At 39.7% G+C, this 21,841-nt stretch overlaps 1 protein-coding gene and 1 pseudogene across 2 annotated transcripts in view; both read left to right on the forward strand.

The window, feature by feature from the left end:
- The window catches only part of UPF2 (UPF2 regulator of nonsense mediated mRNA decay), a 126,327-nt gene that overhangs the window by 46,318 nt on the left and 58,168 nt on the right, over positions 1-21,841 (forward strand). The window contains exon 9 of the mRNA XM_037739049.1: positions 16,149-16,257. Coding sequence (XP_037594977.1) covers positions 16,149-16,257 — 109 coding nt within the window. The remainder of the gene's footprint in view (positions 1-16,148; positions 16,258-21,841) is intronic.
- Positions 6,974-10,508, forward strand: LOC108305279 (annotated as a pseudogene). The gene has a single exon (XR_001825641.2). The product of XR_001825641.2 is annotated as a peptidyl-prolyl cis-trans isomerase-like 3 (transcript).

The raw sequence follows: 21,841 nt of genomic DNA on the forward strand, positions 1-21,841 counted from the left end.
CCTCTCAAAGTGCTGGGATTACAGGCGTGAGCCACTGCGCCCGGCTGTATTTTTGTTTTTATGGTACAAAGTTAAATGTATTGATCAAGTTTACGTGACTAAATAATGATTCCGATCTATCTTCTGGCCTTTTTAGTCCGTGTGCCCACACGTCATGGCCTGAGAGGTAGATGAAATACTGTAATTCTGATGTGTTGCATCTCACCTAATTACTATTATAATTTCAGCTTTCTAAATATTGTTATTGCATTATTTGTTGTACAGATTAAACTTGAAGTGTGAATTACGTACATCTTTTATCATTATAAGGTGTTCTTCTTGGTTTTATTTAGGGCCTTTTGGCCAGAATTCCAACTCATCTGGTATTAATGATTATATGATTGCTGCTTTTTTTTTTTTTTGAGATGGAGTCTTGCTCTGTTGCTCAGGCTGGAGTGCAGTGGTGAGATCTAGGCTCACTGCAGCCTCCACCTCCTGATCCTGGGTTCAAGCGATTCTCCCGCCTCAGCCTTCCAACAACTGGGATTACATGAGTGCGCCACCACACCCGGCTAATTTTCTGTATTTTTAGTAGAAACGTGGTTTTTTACCATGTTGACCAGGCTGGTCTTGAACTCCTGACCGCAAGTGATTCACTCGCCTTGGCCTCCCAGAATGCTGGAATTACAAGTGTGAGCCACCAGACCCAACTGCTGCTTTCTTATTTGCATTTTGCTTGGTATACCTGTACCTTTTATTTTATATTTTGTCTTTCGGAATCATTTTATTTTAGTTGAGTCTCTTTTATATACAATTGAATTGAATTTTACTCTCAGACCTATTCTGAAAATATGTTTCTTTTAATGAAAGTGAGGCTGCTTATGATTGGCTTATGTTCTGTAATGTTTTCCCTTTTGTTTTAATTCCTAAAAGTCTTTCATTATGTGGTCTTCTGTATTTTTTAATTTAGTATGCATGCATGAGTGTGTTTCTGATTTTAGGAAGATTTGTATTTTTATTTTAGGACTTTAAAAAAAATTTTTTTTATTTTACGATGGGGTTTCACCCTGATGGCCAGGCTGGTCTTGAACTCCTGACCTCAGGTGATCCACCCACCTCGGCCTCCCAAAGTGCTAGGATTACAGGCGTGAGCCATCGCACCTTGCCAGGACTTTATTATTGTAAGTTTGCTTAGCGATTATTTATTTAGACAGTCTCTGTTGCTTTCTGCCATGAGCAATGGTAAGATTAGTTTGTGGTCTCTTCTTTCTCTCTTTAGTCACTTATCTGATATTAATTTTTCTCCCTTAATGTTTTCCTTTTTACTCTTAAATGTGCTTATTCTTGTATTTGAGTGGTATTTAACTTTCAGCATTACAAGTAGGCAAGCAGCACACTTGACTTTGTCTGCTTTTCTACCCCCCCCACTTTATTTTTATGTTGGCGACATACCCTGATAAAAAATAAAACATTTATATTAAAATTTCTCACTATAATGCGCTTATTTGCTGAGGTTCATTTTCTTTTTTCCGTTTCTTTTCTTTTTTTTTGAGACTGAGTTTCTGCTCTATTGGCCCAGACTGTAGTGCTGTGGCACGATCTCGGCTCACTGCAACCTCCACCTCCTGAGTTCAAGCAATTCTCCTGCCTCAGCCTCCCCAGTAGTTGGGATTATAGGTGTGTAGCACCACGCCTGGCTAATTTTTGTATTTTTAGTAGAAATGGGGTTTCACAGTGTTGGCCAGGCTGGTCTCAAACTCCTGACTTCAGGTGATCTGCCCACTTCAGCCTCCCAAAGTGCTGGGATTACAGGTGTGAGCCACTGTGCCTGGCCTGAAGTTCATTTTCTTATAGTTTTCTCAAAAAGCATTCTTGGGGAAAAAATATGCCTTGAATTCCTCTATGTTCAGAATGATGGAGTTGGGGCTATTTTGCTTGAATGGCAACTTGACTGGTTATAGTATAGGATCCACAGCTCATAGTTTTTAACCCTAAATATCTTTTAGGTGTCATTCAAGAGTCATTTGGCATTTGGCATTACTGTGGTGAAGTCTGAGGCCAGCCTGCCTTTTTTTTTTTCCCCTCCCTTTAAATTGACTTGGTCATTTAAATGGCTGCCCAAGTAATTCTTTCTCTAATCAAGCAAATGCAATAACTTTCCTAGGATAGATATGTGTTGGTGTTGATCATTCTGGGTCATTTTTCATGCCTTTTCAAGAAATTTTCATATTGAAAAATTCAGGGAATTTTTGGGATTTTTTTTCCTCAAATATATTTAAATGCTAGTTCTGTTCTCTTGTTTCGGTTTTCTTTTTTAACTACTCCAATGATGCATATGTTGACTGTGCTTTGCTTATTTTCTGGCTACTTTCTTCTTACCAATCACTTTTTTCAGTGTCATCTTTTTCTTACTCAGCATTCTCTAAAGTCTTTTCTCTCTGCTATGCTATATTTCTTCTTTCAGTTCATCCAGTTTTTAAAAAATTCATGGAAAACTGGCCAGAATTTTCATATATTTCACGGCAGTATATATCTGGTGAATTTTTTTGGTAGGTTTTTTGAGGAATTTGTTCTTTGCTTTCTTATTTTTTATTTTTATTTATTATTATTATTTATTTTTTATAGAGATGGGGGTCTCACCATGTTGGCCAAGTTGGTCTCGAACTCCTGACCTCAAATGATCCACCCGCCTTGGTCTCCCAAAGTGTTGGAATTACGGGCGTAAGCCACCGCACCCGGCCTTCTTTCTTATTTTTTTAATTAAAAAAAAATGGACAATACCTTTGCATTGATGCTGTACTTACCCTCTTTTTATTACGTATCATGAGTTAGATTTGCCCATCTCTTACTAACAAGTTTCGCTTTTAAGGGCATATTTTTGCCATCATTTCTGATGTTGGTTGCTTTGGGGGCCATTTTCCTGTTCTACATTGGCATTGCATTTCCTCATGGAGCTTTTGCTCAGTCTTTGCCCTTCCTTTTGAGATGCAAAGCTTTTGTTGTATGTCAGGAATATAGGTTTATCACTGAAAAATAGAATTTGAGGATAAGTGGTCAAACTACAGAAAAACAGGATGTGTTGATCATTGAAAGGAGCGTGTTGGTTGCGTTTTTGAAGATCTACCCTGTGTGGGCCAGCTTTCCCTTTTCTTTTCAGTATGGATCCTATTATTTACCTTGAAACAAATTTGGACAGATTTGGTGGCTTCAATCAAACTTTTTTTTCGAAGTTCATGTTTTCTTTACATTACTATCATTCTAGCTTCTTTTAAATGAAAAACGATTTTCACCTTTATTGGTGTGGGCCATTACTTTTCCTGATAAAATAAGCCAGGATAGGCTAGGGATGTCGAAGGAAGCACAAACCTCTGAAATCTTAGGTTCTTGAAGTCCTCTGGGTTTGGTGGGCTCCCTAGAGGACCCTTTCAGGAGGTGACTCGAGGACCCAGACTACTTCATCTACACCACTACCATAGCTTCTAGGTTGCCGTGAAATGGGAGGCAAGTGTGTGAACTCAGCTTAGTCCTGGATACTTTGGACAAGAAGTGCCATGTTGTTTTTATTCTTAGCCTATTGTCTAGGACAATAAGAGCATTTAGAAATTGTAAGGAAGCATGTGAAGCGTTGGGTGCCATGGTGGCCTTTGCTACCTAATACAGAGATTTGTTTTCAGTCAGTAGACGTTTATTAATACTTCTCCAGTAAGTTATCTTGTTGAAAACAATAAAAGAAATACTCCATATACACTGTGGAATACCATGCAGCCATAAAAAAACAATGAGTTCGTGACCCTTGTAGGGACATGGATGAACCTGGAAACCATCATTCTCAGCAAACTGACACAGGAACAGAAAAACACCGCACGTTCTCACTCATAGGTGGGTGTTGAACAGTGAGAACACATGGACACAGGGAGGGGAGCATCACACACTGGGGTCTGTGGGGGGGAAATAGGGGAGGGACAGCTGGGGATGGGGAGTTGGGGAGGGATAACATGGGGAGAAATGCCAGATATAGGTGCTGGGGAGAAAGGCAGCAAACCACACTGCCATGTATGTACCTATGAAACCATCTTACCTGTTCTTTACATGTACCCCAAAACCTAAAATGCAATAAGAAAAAGAAATGCTCATGATTTGGCTGGTAGAGGACAGTCTTTTGAAGGATGTAGTTTATATGTAGCTTTGACTGTTACTCTCTACATCTCTATTATTTATGTATTTTTTTTTTTTTTTTTTGAGACGGAGTTTCGCTCTTGTTACCCAGGCTGGAGTGCAATGGCGCGATCTTGGCTCACCGCAGCCTCCGCCTCCTGGGTTCAGGCAATTCTCTTGCCTCAGCCTCCTGAGTAGCTGGGATTACAGGCACGTGCCACCATGCCCAGCTCATTTTTTGTATTTTTAGTAGAGACGGGGTTTCACCATGTTGACCAGGATGGTCTCCATCTCTTGACCTCAGGATCCACCCGCCTTGGCCTCCCAAAGTGCTGGGATTACAGGCGTGAGCCACCGTGCCCGGCCCTATTTATGCGTTTTTTAAGAGACAGGGTCTTGCTGTGTTGCCCAGGCTGCTCTTGAACTCCTGGCCTCAAGCGATCCTCCTGCCTCTGCCTCCTGAGTAGCTAGGATTACAGGCATGTGCCACAATGCCTGGCAAGTTTTTATGTTTTATATAGATTTTAATCAATTGAATTGTATCAAAATCTGTTTGTACAAGTGGGTTTCTAATTTTTAAACATTCTCATGTTAATAGTACTCTCTGTAGTCTTTTCATTGTTTAAATAAAACTGTCTCAGTCTTTCTAAAGTTCGTTACTGTGGGATTTGGAAAGCCAAGGCTCCTGTTTACAGATCCGTAAAATGATGTAATAGGGAGGGACTCGGACCAGGTTGATGTTTCCTGGTTGGCTGTAGATTTTTACTGATCAGAAATGCCTTTCATTTTGCAGGTCTTCTCTTGTCCTTTACTCCCAGGTGTATTTTTACCCTACCTGCAGGATTTGGCTTATCCCTGAGAGGAACGCTTTGATCCCTGGGGAGGCTGGAGTAGAAAGATAGTAATCAAGTGCCAGTGCCAGTCAGTTTTCTGTCATCTTATTTCTCATTCTTCCAGACCCCATATATTCACACAGCTCTCTCTCCTTTGAGTGAAAGCGATGACTGATAGTCCTCCAGTGGGGGATATAGGTGAGTAAAGAGAGTTGAGTGTAGAGTGCAGGCTGGGATATTCCCCTGGATAGGCAATGAAGTGGTATTAGAGGTAGCAAGTTCCTCCGAGTCTTTGGCACTTGGGGCAGGCTGGAACACTTTGGGAGAGGGGACCTTTTGGCATCCTGGCCTCGCTCTCCACCCACACCCTCCCAGCCTGTTTGGGACTCCTTTAGTCAGATGCTCGTCCTCTCTGTGGCATGCTGCGGAGAGGCCAAGGCAGGAGGATGGCTTGAAGCCAGGAGTTTGAGACCAGCCTGGACAACATAGTGAAACCCCATCCACTACAAAAAATAAAATAAGCCAGGCTAGGAGCATCTACCTGTAGTCCCATCTACTTGAGAGGCTAAGGTGGGAGGATCACTTGAGCCCAGGAATTTGAGGTTGTAGTGACCTCTGATCTCACCACTGCACTCTAGCCTGGGTGACAGAGTGAGACTATGTCTCTAAGAAAATTTAAATAATAAACACAGTATAAAAGTATTTATATAGCATTTACATTGTATTAGGCATTATAAGTAATTTGGTAACTTTAGGGGGGCAGTTCCTGGAACCAGTCTTCGGGAGGACTATATTTCCCTAATGACTAATGATGTTGAACATCTTTTCCTGTGCTTATTGGCCATTTACATATCTTCTTTGGAGAAATACCTGTTCACAACCTTTGCCCCTTTAAAACTGTATTTGTCCTCTGGGCATGGTGGCCCTTGCCTGTAATCCCAACACTTTGGGGGGGCTGAAGCGGGCAGATCACCTGAGGTGAGGAGTTCGAGACCAGCCTGGCCAATATGGTGAAACCCCATCTCTACTGAAAATGGAAAAAAAAAAAAAAAAAAAGTAGCCAGGTGTGGTGGTGGGTGGCTTTAATCCCAGCTACTCAGGAGGCTGGGGCAGGAGAATCGCTTGAACCTGGGAGGTGGAGGTTGCAGGGAGCTGAGATTACACCATTGTACTCCAGCCTGGGCTTTGTAGTAAGACTCCATCTCAATAAATAAAATAAAATAAAATTGTTTTTGTCTTTTTTTTTTGAGACAGAGTCTCCCTCTGTTGCCAGGCTGGAGTGCAGTGGTGTGACCTTGTCTCACTGCAACCTATGCCTCCTGGGTTCAAGTGATTCTCTTGCCTCACCCTCCTGAGTATGGGATTACAGGGCTACACCACCATGCCCAGCTAATTTTTGTATTTTTAGTACAGATGGGGCTTCACCATGTTGGCCAGGATGGTCTCTATCTTCTGACCTTGTGATCTGCCCACTTTGGCCTCCCAAAGTGCTGGGATTACAGGCATGAGCCATCATGCTTGGCCATATTTGTTTTTATGAATGAGTTGTAAGTGTTCTTTATACATTCTGGGCCCACATCTCTTATCAGACATGTAATTTGGAAATATTTTCTTCCATCTGAGTTGTCTTTTCACTTCTTTGATGGTATAAATTTGCAGCACAGTTTTTAAAGTTTGATGTAGTTCATCTTTATAGCTCTTAAAGGTTTGATCTGAAGCAGTGTTTTAACTTTCAGTTGCACTCTTTGTTCATTAAATAATGATGAAACAAATCTCAAAAGACTATCATTGTATCTCTTAGCCTTTTTTTGTTGTTGAGACAGAGTCTTTCTCTGTCACCCAGGCTGGAGTGCAGTGGTGTGATCTTGGCCCACTGCACTCTCTGCCTCCTGATTCTCCTGCCTCAGCCTCCCAAGTAGCTGGGAATACAGGCGTGCACCACCACCGTGCCTGACTAATTTTTTTTTTTTTTTTTTTTTTTTTTTTTTTTTTGGTAGAGACGGGGTTTCACCATGTTGGCCAGGCTGGTCATGAACTCCTGACCTCAAATGATCCACCCACCTTGGCCTCAGAAATTGCTGGGATTACAGACTGGAGTTATTGTGCCTGGCCTCTCTTAGCCTATTTGGACTCCAGTGAGATGTAGAAATCCCCTTAGATATTTGCATTTTATTTTATAGGTAATTTGTAACATAGCTATACACACACAAGTAACTGAGATTTCACATTAAGTGTTTGCATCTTTTTTTCCTTCAGCTTTTAAAGTGTAAGTTCCGGGGCACATGTGCGAGTTTGTTGCATAGGTAAACATGTACCGTGGTGGTTTGTGGCACAGATCATCCTATCACCTAGGTATTAAGCCCAGCATCCATTAGTTATTCTTCCTGAGGTGTTTACATCTAAAGCATACATATGTGTTGTCACTCAGATCAAGAGGGAAGACATTCCCAGCACCCCAGAAGGCTCCTCACCTAAGCCAAATTTTAAGTTAGTATCAGGGGAAGTATATAAGAATCTCTTCTTTTCTTAGTTTTTAAATATGGCTGCACTTGGTATTGCATTAGCCAAATGTTGGCTCTTTAGATGAATGTAAACGGAATACTCTTCAGAGATGAAGTGCTGCACTTAATTCTTCATCAGCTTGTCCTGATCTAGCTTTTAGGAGTTTGCTGGACTTTTTGTGAGAGATTTTCTGATTGGACCTCCTCCTCCACTCAATTTTCTGTTTTTGTGAAATCTGTTAGTATGTTGCACCACTTGGTGGCGCTGTTGTGTTGGAAACAGCCGCATCGTGGAAAAGTCAACAGGGCATTTGGTTGCTGATTCCACGGTAAATAACCCCAATCTTTTATTATATTTCATTTTTTTGAAATCATCTTCTGTTTTAGTGTTTTCTATGAAGAAATCCTTTGTATTCTTTAATTGAACCTTAACAGTGTCCTTTCACCTTCATTTTTTTTCTAGGCATTTTTGATCACAGAGATAAGATTAAATAGCTTTCAATAGTCAAATTCTTTAGATTTTAAGGAGAAAAAGAGTGATAGACATTTCTTTTAGAAAGCCAATTGATTAGGAGATAAAAACCCGTAAGAATTTTTTTCCCCTCTCAATAACAAGTGTGTGTGTGTGTGTGTGTGTGTGTGTGTGTGTGTGTATCTGCATTCTCGTTGTTTCTGCTTACTTGTAGTTAGTGACTATTTACTAGCTTGATGATCATTAAGTGCTAGGAGGGTACTTAAATGTGTGATTCAGGAGACCTTGAAAACATAAACAAGGTTTTATGATTTAAGGGGAAATAGCATTCTTTTAAAGTGGTTCATGGTTAATTGTTGGTAAACATAATTGTCACCATCTTATATGATTATGGAATTCAGTTTCACAGGAAGGATCTAACTATTTTTCAGTTGCTTTTCAGAACACTCAAATTAGATGAAATGTCCATTTGGCTTAAATTTTAATACAAATTTGCAGTTTATGTGGATTAAAATGTTTTATTTTGTATTATTAATGACTTTCATGTGACTGATGTGACATTTTGCACTCCATCTCTTTCTTGAACTTGTGCACCCTTAGGAAGGTAGAACAGGCAGAAAGCATTCTTAAGCAGGACTAGCCTTGAACAACTATATAATTGATTATTTACAATATAAAGGATTTTATTTTGTGAAGTAATGGATGAACAGACAACGACTTCAAGATTTAAATAGAGCAGGGTGATATTTTGTATCAACTATCCTTGTTATCAGGGTAGAGGATTCTGAGAAAATGGAGTATCTAAGTTTACTTCCCCTGTGGCTGATTCGAAAAGAAACAAAAATCCAAATACTGAAATTACTAAATACCTGGAAAAGTTTAAATGAGTTAAGCTCTCTGAGGAGAATCCTTAACTCATTTTAAAAATCCCTATTAAAGATGAAAGCATTTTCCTGTGTTACTTCAATGACCTGTGCCTGAACAGGTAGCACAAAACTGTCTTGCTATTAAATGCATAGCTGGCCAGGCACAGTGGCCCACGCCTATAATCCCAGCACTTTGGGAAGCTGAGGTGGGCGGAGCACTTGAGATCAGGAATTCAAGATCAGCCTGGCCAACATGGTGAAACCCTGTCTCTATTAAAAATACAAAAATTAGCCGGGCGCTGTGGCAGGCAATTGTAGTTCTAACTACTCAGGAGGCTGAGGCAGGAGAACCTGGGAGGTAGAGTTTGCAGTGAGCTGAGATCATGCCTTTGCACTCTGACCTGGGCAACAGAGTAAGACTCTGTCTCCAAAAAAAAAAGAAAGAAAAAGATAGCTATATGTGCCTTTTTTGGGGGGCCACAGAAAAGGTCTCAAAGTAGATTGGGCTACTTGGAAGAGAAAATAAAGTGAAGTGCAAGGGACAGACGAATGAACAGAAGAAAAATGAAATGACAGTTTAAGAATTTTTGATCTTGTGTTATCTCAAAGTTTGTTGAAAAATACATAGAAGATCTCTATTGGGTCCCTTGCCCAACTTCCACTGGCCCAAAGAAACTATAGTTTTGAACCAACAGACCTCTGCTGGCATGTGCAGTTTCATTTTTCCTGTTTTAACAACAGCTGTGCTAAACGGAGTGGTGAATCCCAAAGGCTTATTTTTGACCTCGCTGTAAGACTCTGAGAAATTGCGTAGTCCTTCCTGAAACCACTAAGAGGAAAAATGTCTGTGACATTGCATACAGATGTAGGTGATGTTAAAATTGAAGTCTTTTGTGAGAGAATACACAAAACATGAGAATTTCTTGGCTCTTTGTGCCAGTAACTACTACAATGGCTGTATATTTTACAGAAATATCAAGGGTTTCATGGTTCAAATGGAGATCCAACAGGTACTGGAAGATGAGGTAACAGTATCTGGGGCAAAAAGTTTGAGGATGAATACAGTGAATATCTTAAGCAGTGTTAGAGGTGTTGCACCTATGGCTAATAATGGCCCAAACACTCATGGATCTCAATTCTTCATCATCTATGGCAAACAGCCACATTTGGACATGAAATACACCATATTAGGGAAGGTAATAGATGGTCTGGAAACTCCAGATGAGTTGGAGAGGTTGCCAGTCAGTGAGAAGACATATCGACCTCTTAATGAAGTACACATTAAGGACGTAACTATTCATGCCAACCCATTTGCTCAGTAGCTGTAATAGGCCTGGACACCTAACTTGACAGACTGCTGGAACACACTTATTGAGGTTTACCTAGTTTTAATTATGTCAGAGATTGCATCATCCTTCTGCTTGTTCATAACTATGATCTTCTGTGAAATAGTAGTACCAAGGGGTGCCCAACAGCTTTTATTCCCATTCTTAAAGCTTGTTCTTTATTATGATTATCCAAAATATTTTAGTTTTAATGCAGAAAATATGCTGTTTAATTTTTGTTACATATAAAGATTCATTTTTAAATGCTGAGCCTCAAGTGCAGGCATTTTTGAACAGCCTAATTACATACTCCTACCACAGCAAGTCCATATCCTGGAAGTGTTATTTTATAATAAAATAAAAAATGTTTAAAAAAAAATACATTGAAAAAGACAACCAAGATAAAACTTAGGTTTAGAAATTCAAGATCTGGTTCTGGGAAAAATAAAAATTGAGAAGTGTGTAGAAAACTTTTATATATATACATATATATATAAAATATTTTTTTTTTTTTTTTTTTGAGACGGAGTTTCGCTCTTGTTACCCAGGCTGGAGTGCAATGGAGCGATCTCGGCTCACCGCAACCTCCGCCTCCTGGGTTCAGGCAATTCTCCTGCCTCAGCCTCCTGAGTAGCTGGGACTACAGGCACGCGCCACCATGCCCAGCTAATTTTTTGTAGTTTTAGTAGAGACGGGGTTTCACCATGTTGACTAGGATGGTCTGGATCTCTTGACCTCGTGATCCACCCGCCTCGGCCTCCCAAAGTGCTGGGATTACAGGCTTGAGGCACCGTGCCTGGCCATAATATTTTTTTTAATTAAAAATTTTTTTAAAAAAATATCAGGGTTTCACCATGTTGGTCAGGCTGGTCTTGAACTCCCAACCTAAGGTGATCTGCCCGCCTTGGCCTCCAAAGTGCTTGGATTGCAAGCGTAAGCTACCACGCGTGGCCAGAAAATATATTTTAAAGAAAAAGAACATCAAAAAGTTTAAGAAATGAGTGGATGATATGCTTAAAAATATTTTAAAACCACTTGAGAATCTCAGTGAAACATATTTTTGAAAAAAATACATTTTTTGAAAATTCAAGATAAAATACCCACATAGAGCAGTAATCATGGAAGAAAGTGTTAAAAATTATCCGTTAATTTCATCTTATATAGAGTAAGACTAGAAAGCTTTACTATTTTTAGTCTTTTATGGAACAAATAATATCACTTGTTTCAAAGCATAGAAAAGTTGTTATTTCATATGTTAAAAATTCTAAGAAGAAAGAGCAGGAAAATCACAAGCATTGACCAATGTCACTTTTGAATGTCAATATAAAAATTGTTAGTAAAGCACTAGCAAATCATATTTAATACATAGTATATTAAAAAGAATCCAGCATAACCAAACAAGATTGATCTTAGGAATGGAAGGATGCTCTAATATAGGAAACCTATTAGTATGCATAACATCAGTAGGAAAGCAAACAACTATGTGAATGTCCTATTAATTGCATAAAAGATGTTTGATAAATTAGCTTTTGTTTGATAACATGTAATATTATTATTACAAAAATAAGTTGATACTTCCTTAATATGGGGAAGAATGTCTTAGACTAAATGTTAACAGTGTACTTAAGAGTGAGATACCAGAGATACTCATTTGTCTAACAAATGTGTATATTGAGCACCTGACTATGTTCCAGGCACTGTTTTGAGTGCTGGCAAACTGCCATGGAACTTAACATTCTGGTGGGGAGGGGTAACAAATGAGTTAACCATAACAAATACATTATTTACTATGTTAGGTGGTAAATTCCATTTTTAAAAGTAGTGCAGGTAAGGAGACTGTGAGGGGTAGGGTGTGTTAGGTGCAGTTTCCTTGGAGTATTGAGAAAGGGTCAAAATTTGGAAACTGGAACTTTCCCCTTAGGGAGGGAGTAAACAGTATGGATGTTTAGAAAAAGCATATTCCAGCCCAAGGCAAGGACCATTGCAGAGCCCCTGAGTGAGAGCATCAGTGAGGAGCCAGTGGGCCTGATGCAGGCAAACTGGAGGTAGCGGGAAGAGGGTGGACCAGTCCCTGAGTCATGAAGATGGTGTTTGCTCCTGTAGAGTTTGTACCTGGGTCTCCTCCCAGTGCACTGCTTTGCCATCTTGGTACCTTTGCTCTTGTACCTGTACTTTAATGACACAAAATTGTGGCAGTGGGAGCAAAAGAACTTCCACATAGATTTAAATACTATATTTGAATTTGGCTATTGATTATGAGCTGAAAAAGAATACTTTATTTGTTGTTAAATGGGTGTGGAAAATGAATAAAGAGCCTAGTATTCTAATTAAAATTTGTAAATTTAATGTTAGTGTAAATTCATCTGTTATGTAAGAACATTAAATGCTCATTTGCTCCTGGCTTTTTTTTTCTTTTTTTTTTTTTTTTTTATAACACTAGGAACATTAGGATAATTATTATGTATTTATGAGAGTACCTTACAGGGAACGGTTGCGGTGGTTCACGCCTGTAATCCCAGTACTTTGTGGGGGCCGGGGCAGGTGGATCATGAGGTCAGGAGTTCAAGACCAGCTTGGCCAATATGGTGAATTCCTGTCTCTACTAAAAATACAAAAATTAGCCAGGCGTGGTCGCGCATGCTTGTAGTCCCAACTCCTCGGGAGGCTGAGGCACAAGAATCGCTTGAACCCAGGAGGCAGAGGTTGCAGTGAGGTGAGATTGCACTACCACACCCCAGCCTGAGCAACAGTGTAAGACTCCATCTCAAGAAAAAAAATAGAGTACCTTATAGGAACACTTTATTTTTGTATTATCTTTAGGGAGTGGTATGACCTACTTATAAGTAGTGCATTTTCCATGTGACAGCAGCTTAGACTTTAATTTGGTAAAACCTTAAAACTACTTTAAATAAACATTTAAATTTTAGCATTAAGTGTTTGCATGTAATGGATTACACTTTTTGCTGTTTATTTAAAGAAAGATAGGATTTATTTAAAATTACTGTGATATTACTACAAAGCTACCATATTGCTGACTTCTCTCAGCATTTGTTCCCTTATTTCTGAAATGGTGAGTGTAATATATATACCTTATAGTGTTGTTGTTAGGCTTAACAAGTTGAATAATATATATATAAGATGCCTAGGACAGGGCCCAGCACATTAGCAAGAACTAATTTGCTTAGAAATTATAATATCCCAAGTTTTTGAGGAGTACCATGTTTTTGAGGCTTTTAGTTATGAATTTAGTCAGTTTCCTCCCATTAACCATACCTTACTTCTTTATTTTAAAATTTTTTACCTTTTTGAGACAGAGTCTCACTCTGTGGCCAAGGCTGGAGTTTAGTGGCGTAGTCTTGGCTCACTGCAACCTCTCCCTCCCATGTTCAAGTGATTCTCATGCCTCAGCCTCCCGTGTAGCTGGCACTACAGGCACGTGCCACCACACCTAGCTAAATTTTGTATTTTTAGTAGACATTGGGGGGTTTCACCATGTTGGCCAAGCTGGTCTTGAACTCCGACCTCTGGTGATCCACCCATCTTGGCCTCCCAAAGTGCTGGGATTACAGGCCACCATGCCTGGCTTAAACATACCTTTCAAATTTATTTCCATCCTTCTTTCTGCAGTGTGTCTCTTCTAGCTAAGGGTTAATCTATCCATCCAAGGAACTTTCCAGATCTAATTCTAAGCCTTTCATGGTATAAGGTCTTTTTCCTGATGAGCAAACATTATCACATATTATTATATGGTACAGGGATCCACTCAGCACTTTTTTTTTTTTTTTTTGAGATGGAGTTTCTCTCTTGTTGCCCAGGCTGGAGTGCAATGGTGCGATCTTGGCTAACTGCAACTTCCCCTTCCTGCGTTCAAGTGATTCTCCTGCTTCGGTCTCCTGAGTAGCTGGGATTACAGGCACCCGCCACCATGCCTGGCTAATTTTTGTATTTTTAGTAGAGATGGAGTTTTACCATATTGGCCTGGCTGGTCTCAAACTCCTGACCTCAGGTGATCCACCGGCCTTGGCCTCTCAAAGTGCTGGGATTATAAGTGTGAGCTATCGTGCCTGGCCTCCACTCAGCGATAATTAAGACTTGTATGATTATTTGTTTCTGTTCTAATTGCTTTAAGCTGTCCTAGTTTTTAAGCTCTTATGTCTAATTTTTATAGTTTTTAACTTCCTTTCTCACTGTCAGTTCTATTACTTGCTGCTGTCGGTATTGCTGCTTTTATCAGTTCTTCACTACTTCTGACCTTTGGAGTCTTATCTGCTGAGTGTCGAATCATTGAGTAATAAGGTTTTATAAAATAACATCTGTGGCAGGAATAGAAAATAAATTTTAGGTTGTGTATTGATTCCAGCTAGTAGTGACCACCTGGAGTGCTGTGCTAAGCAGGATTCTGGAGCTTCATTCCCGTGTAATGGGAAAGAGTGCTCTGACAATGAAAGAAGGTGGCAGTGTGAGTGCCACATAATTTGCCATTTACTGTCCAAATTAAGATACTGGCCAGGTGCGTGGCTCACACTTACAATCCCTGCACTGTGGGAGGCCAAGGCAGGTGGATCATCTGAGATCGGGAGTTTGAGACCAGCCTGACCAACATGGAGAAAACCCATCTACTAAAAATACAAAATTAGCTGGGCATGGTGGCATATGCCTGTAATCCCAGCTATTCAGGAGGCTGAGAGGCAGGAGACTGGCTTGAGCCCAGGAGGTGAAGGCTGCAGTGAGCCGAGATTGTGTCACACTACAGCCTGGCAACAAGAGCAAAACTCCGGCTCAAAATTTAAAAAAAAGTCAGGGATCTGAGTGGGTTCTGTAGTGAGTGAAATACATGTTAGTGGATGGATTTTGTAATACTGTTTTGCCTTCCTAAAGGCTTTTTCAGTTACCGATTACCCCCCCCCCCGCACACACACACACATTTACTGAGATGGAGTCTCGCTCTCTGTGGAGACACACACACACACACACACACACACACACACACACACACACACACACACATTTACTGAGATGGAATCTTGAGCTTTGTGTAGATACACACACACACATGCACGCGCACATGCACACATACACATTTACTGAGATGAAGTCTCACTCTCTCACCCAGACAGGAGTGCAGTGGCATGGTCACAGCTCATTGCAACCTCCACCTCCCAGGTTCAAGGGATTCTCTTGCCTCAGCCTCCTAAGTAGCTGGAACTACAGGCACGTGCCACCACGCCTGGTTAATTTTTTGTATTTTTAGTAGAGACGGGGTTTCACCGTGTTAGCCAGGATAATCTCTGACTCCTGACCTTGTGATCCACCCACCTTGACCTCCTCTAGTACTGGAATTACAGGCATGAGCAACTGCACCCAGCCTATTGATTACCTTTTTACTTTAGACCTTGAGGTTTTCAAATAACTTACCCTGAGATAAATGAAAAATATAGAGATGGGGATTCACCATGTTAGCCAGGATAGTCTCTATCTCCTGACCTTGAGATCTGCCTGCCTTGGCCTCCCAAAGTGCTGGGATTACAGGCGTGAGGTGCCACTCCTAGCCTATTGATTACCTTTTTACTTTAGACCTTGAGGTTTCCAAATGACTTAACCTGAGGTAAATGAAGGAAATGGCTTGAAAGGCTTTTGTCTTGCACTAAAGAAGTTAACCTTGAGATTTATAAATACGTAGTTACTCAGTAATTGTGTGAGTAAAAATTTAAGCCATGTCAAAACGTACTGGTTTTTTGGTGTGTTGATGTTTCATATTTTATCAAAATTACATACTTAGTAAAATTACAGATGTGCGATAAATTCATGGAATGGAAAATGCCCAATTATTAATAAAATTTCAGAAGGCTCACTGAATTTTCAGACACTTTTTTATGATGGCAATAAATAGGCATGTCTGTATGATTATTAGTTTTAAAATCTTTAATGTATGAATACATCTGAAAAAGTTGAAATTTTAGAATGAATGATTTTCGATATGTCTTTCCTTTGACACATATCACATATAACTTTTGCAGGTTGGATTTGCTACCATTTTATGCAAGATTGGTTGCTACTTTGCATCCCTGCATGTCTGATGTAGCAGAGGATCTTTGTTCCATGCTGAGGGGGGATTTCAGATTTCATGTATGTATTTAAGCATTTATTTTGTAATATATATATTCTTATAAGTTGAGTGAGGCTTAAGAATGTAACTGTTGGTAAGCATATTCTTGAAATTTGATAGTGGTATAACAGTTTAGAATTTACGACATTCTAAATGCTTGAAATGTGATTTACTTAACAAAGCTTGAAATTGATCAGTGATATTCTAGTAGGGGGTGAGCCGTTACTGCTACCTTGTTCTCCCATTGCAGGACCGCACTTTTTGCTTTTGTAAAGTAGAAATAATTCTCCAAGGTCCAGACAGCCAGAGCCTTCATTGGTATTTCCAGCAGAAACATAATTGGCCACTGTGAGTCAGGGCGTGGTGCCACATAGGATATGCTGCTCTAGGTGCTGGGGTCCAAGTGTGTGGAGTCTGCAAGTTGCCATTAATACTCATTAATATTAGCAGGTGCTGCCATAGCCCATGTTTCTTTGATTCTTACTTAAGAAATTTTACCTTGGATTATGGTGAGTTTTTTAAAGATCATCCTGGGAAATAAGAGGAGCTTGTTAACAAACAGCCTTCCTTCCTCTCCAGCCCTAGAAGTATGAACAGACTGTGTGTTAGTGGTTCTCCCAACCTATGTTACCCAGTTATTTCCTGGAAGTGCTGTTGCTTCAAATACAGGCCTGATAGTGGGGAAGTGATACCACCAGAGGTGACTGAAAGTGGATATTTAGTGTGAAAAAACATGAAATTCAAGTGTCGTTAGCCAATGGAAAAATGGTGTTTACAAAACTTCGCTTTATAATAAGTTGCTCAAAGCATGTGCAGGAAATGTCTGCACATGCTTTCTCTCTCTCACTGTGCACCAGTCAGTAGAATTGCCAAGCACCCAGAAGAACAGACACAGTTCCCAGGGTCAGGAACTCACAATGTAGTTGAGGACACAAGGTTTAAATACAAAAGCAAGAATGAAATAAAAATTAATCTTTAAATGTTAATAGCTGTAAGGAATCGCATGCTGAATTGCCAAGTGAGTTGTTGGACAGTGGGTGCTTTGAGTGCAGAAGAAGGAGAGACTCTCTTGCAGAGGAGAATGGTCTGTAAGCCCTTCTTATGAGATTTGTGGTTAAGATGTTTCTGGGCCAACTTTTGCTAAAGTGTTTTTCAGATTTTCATATGTCGTAGTACATAAAGAAAGGTTTCTATGTTTAGAGAGGTTGGAAACACTGAACTCAAAAAGTTAAATGGTTTGTTTTGTTTTGTTGTAAGAATCTCAAAGCATTAATATGGTAATGTGCTCTGAATCTCCTGGAGGGGCATGAATATGGAATCCCTCAAAGAACACACTTTGATAAATGCTGCTGGTTCAGAGACAGATACATCAGAAGCTGTGATATTCTTGTTGATATGTTTAATCCCATTATACAAACAAGGAACTGTTTTACTAGTGGACAGTATGAGTTCAGCCTGGCCAATATGGTGAAACTCCATCTCTACTAAAAATATAAAAAAAATTAGCCAGGCATGGTGGCGCATGCCTGTAATCCCTACTACTCGGAAGGCTGAAGTAGGAGAATTGCTTGAACCCGGGAGGCGGAGGTTGAAGTCAGTCAAGATCGTGCCATTGCTCTCCAGCCTGGGTGACAGAGCAAGACTCTGTCTCAAAAGCAAAAAAACACAAGTTGCCGGATCAAGCATAATTAGTGCTATTGGTGAAAAACTTAAAATGAAGAAAATTCTATGTGTACTTGCTCTTATTTGAAACTTGGGGTGAGAGTTGGGGAATTGGCATTTTTATTGTTACTGTTACAGTGCTTCATTACGAGGGAAGAATACCAGAACTCCAGGAGCACACCTTGAGAACCACTGTTCTCAGAGGAGAGAAGAAAGAGCATTCTACATACTTGATCACCATCTATTTCCTCTAGGATCAGGCCTTCCTACCCCCAAATCTATAGACTTTGCTAACGATTTTCTATTAGGCCAGAAATATTCTCACCACTCACATCTTTAAATCAAAATGACAGCAACAAACACCTTTTCGTAGCATTCCCCCGCCCTCTGCAACTATTCTTTTATTCCTTCTTATTGCAATGTTTTACAGTCTACTTATCTCTGTTTCTCCTAACATTTACCCCTTGATTCACCATCATAGTAGCACCCTAGCAGAGACCACCAGTGTTTTTACATTTGCCTATTAGCTGATGTCTCTGCAAACTCGAAACTGCCAGACTCTCCTGCGTTTTAGGAAACCTGCCTCTGGCTCCACCACATGCTAGCGTCGTATCTTTGGCCATCTTACTCCAGTGTTCTAAACCTTGGTTTCCATGTCTACGAAGTGGGGATAGTAATTGCATCTTTTAAAATAGGATTGTTCTTAAGGATTGAATGAAATAATGCACATATAGCTCCTCACATAGTACCTGTACATAAATGTGATTTTAATAATAATTATACCTTCTATACCACCATTTTCTCCTGATTCTTACTTGTGTTACTATTCTCCATCTCCTTCACCTTTTTTTCCAGCTGAGTTTCTTTGTTGGGATTGGCTCAGCTTTCTTTCTTCAGCCTCCTTTTTAGTGGGATGCATTTACCTGGCGTTTAATTCACATCTATTTCTCAACAACCCAAATGTATATCTCTTGCCAGAACCTCTCTCATGATAGTTAGAAAGTTTTCGCGTACTCTGAGCGAAATTTGTCCCCAAACCAAATTTATTTTTTTCTTCTTAAAAATGTCTTTTACTTCATTGAATCTACTTCTGTGTTTTCCCTGTAAATTTACAGTGTATTTTATTCAATTACAAGATAAATACCTCTGCTTTTGCACCTAGACATTTAGGAGCCATTGTTGACTAAATTCTTTGATATTGTCTTCTAAAACAATTCAAATCTATCATCTCCTCTTTATACCTCCTGCCCCTGTCTTTCATTTTCCGTAGCTGGAGTTATGATAGTGGCTTTTTAACCCGGTTTTCCTGTCTCTGTCTTCCACCTAGATCCAGTATATTGCTGCGGTCTGATATGTTTTCACCACTAAGACCTCATTTGAGAAATTAAGCTGGTTAACAGAGCCATATGAAATTTGGCAGTTAAGGAAATCCTAGTTAAAACAGTGGGTTTGCTAATTTAACTGACGATTAGTACAGGTAATCGAAAGGAGAAATCAACATTCTCAGATACGTCGGGTGGGTATATGGTGAAGCAATTTGGCACTAGGTTTCAAGAGCCCTAGAGGCATTCATACATTGGACAACTCCAAGGACATGTCCTAAGTAAACAAAACTATGTACCAAAAAAGCGTGATTCACAATATGACTCTAACAGGGAAAACACTGTCATCTGAAAGCTCAACTGTGGATTAATAAAATGGCCATATAATCACAATGGTGAAATGATGGAGAGCCATTAGAGTTGATGTTTACAAAATCATTTTTATGGCTGGGTATGGTGGCTCATGCCTGTAATCCCAGTGCTTTGGGAGGCCCAGGCAGCTGGATCACCTGAGGTCAGGAGTTCGAGACCAGCCTGACCAACATGTTGAAACCCCATCTCTACTAAAAATACAAAAATTAGCTAGGTATGGTGTGTGCCTGTAATCCCAGCTACATGGGAAGCTGAGGCAGGAGAATCGCTTGAACCCAGGAGGTGGAGATCGCAGTGAGCCGAGATCGTGCCATTGCACTCCAGCCTGGGTGCCAGAGTGAGACTGTCTCAAAAAAAAAAAAGGAATTTTTAAATCAGAAAGTGCTTTTTTTCAAAAGCAAGAATAAAATCTTACATATAATAAACTTAAAATGCTTGGAAAGTGCAGAAGAGAAAACAATTACATGTCAGTATTTAAGTAGCCGTCTTTGGATGGTGGGAATATGAGGAATATTTTTCCACTCTGTGTTTTCTAAATTTTCAGAATGGCCTACTTCTTTAGTGATGAAGGGGACAGCTTTTTTTTTTTTTGGAGTTTTGTTTTAAGAGATGGGATCTCACTCTTGTCACCCAGGGTGGAGTGCAAAGTGCAGTGGCACGATGATAGCTCACTGCAGCCTCAAACGTCTGGACTCAAGCCATCCTCCTGTTTCAGCCTTCCAAGTAACTGGGACGACAGGCACATGCCACGATTCCTGCCTGGGGAGACAACTTTTATTTAATATAAGCAAATTACAGTCACTGATGTTTTAAAAATTAATCATCTCCCAACTTTTTGATTAAGCTTCTTTATTTGTTAAAATAAGTTGTCTGCATATCTCCATTATAGGTATATTTGTTTCAAAATTATATACATTGGCAATTGTACCAAATATTTATGTGCATTATAAGCCATACAAAAACAAATGGAAACTTGTGAGATAAAACATATAAATAGAATTTCCAGTTCCTCTCCTTACTCCAAGCAGGTAAATAGTCACGCACTCTACCTTGAAGATCAGTGGTTCACAAAAGTTTTTTAAAAGTTTTATATCAAGGCAAATTTACTTATTTATAGTCAGTACTATTTTTATGTTTAGCCTACAGTAGGTTTTCAGAAAAGCTTGGTGAATGAGTGAATAAACTTCATGTAAAATAAAATGAGCAAATTATGGAGGATAGAAAATCTCTATTTGGGTGAATGTCTACTTGGCCCTTCTAGAGGGGCCAGCTTGATAACAACAGTGGGTTCTTGCTGTAAGAAAGTAGTAAATGATAGGCCTTAGGAAATCCCTACAGTTCATGTGTGTTCGTATATCTGAGGAGCTTTTTGTTGTTTGTTTGTTTGAGACAGAGTCTTACTCTGTTGCCCAGTCTGGAGTGCAGTGGCTCAATCTTGGCTCACTGTAACCTCAGCCTCCCAGGTTCAAATGATTCTCCTGCCTCAGTCTCCCAAGTAGCTGGACTACAGGCACACACTACCACATCTGGCTAATTTTTGTACTTCTGGCAGACACAGGGTTTTACCCTGTTGGCCAGGGTGGTCTCGAACTCCTGACCTCAAGTGATCTGCCTGCCTTGGCCATCCCAAAGATTGTAGGCGTGATATACCACACCCAGCCTGAAGAGTTTTAATTAGTATATACAAACTTTGTTATTAAATTAATCTAAATTTTAGCTGTCTTTAGCAGAGTTGCAAGCCACATTTTTGCTATGGATGATTGATTATATAAATAAAATCTTACAAGAGGCATTATTGAACTATATATATATATATAAAATGTTACATTGTTAATTCATGCAGAAGTGTTTTGACATATTTTTGATCATAAGGATTTAAGAAATGAGAGTGAAAAATACTGAATGAGAAGTAACAATGTTAGTCATTTTTACATGTTGCAGCCTTTGAAAAGCCTTCAGTTTTCTCATCTGAAAACGAGGGAGTGAGATCATTGATTTGTAACGCTTTGTTTAAGTGTTCTATAATTTTGTCATTTTTATTAGATCTTACCTCCTTAACCTTTATAATTTTTCAGAATAATTAGAATTAATGTAAATATATGAAGTGGATGATACAGCATGTTAACATGTTTTGAAAACTAGAGGCTGGGTGCGGTGGCTCACGCCTGTAATTCCAGCACTTTGGAAGGCCGAGACAGGTGGATCACCTGAGGTCAGGAGTTCCAGACCAGCCTGACCAACATGAAGA

The sequence above is a fragment of the Cebus imitator genome, unplaced genomic scaffold (genome assembly GCF_001604975.1).
Source record: "Cebus imitator isolate Cc_AM_T3 unplaced genomic scaffold, Cebus_imitator-1.0 Scaffold61, whole genome shotgun sequence".
Classification (NCBI taxonomy): Eukaryota; Metazoa; Chordata; class Mammalia; order Primates; family Cebidae; genus Cebus; species Cebus imitator.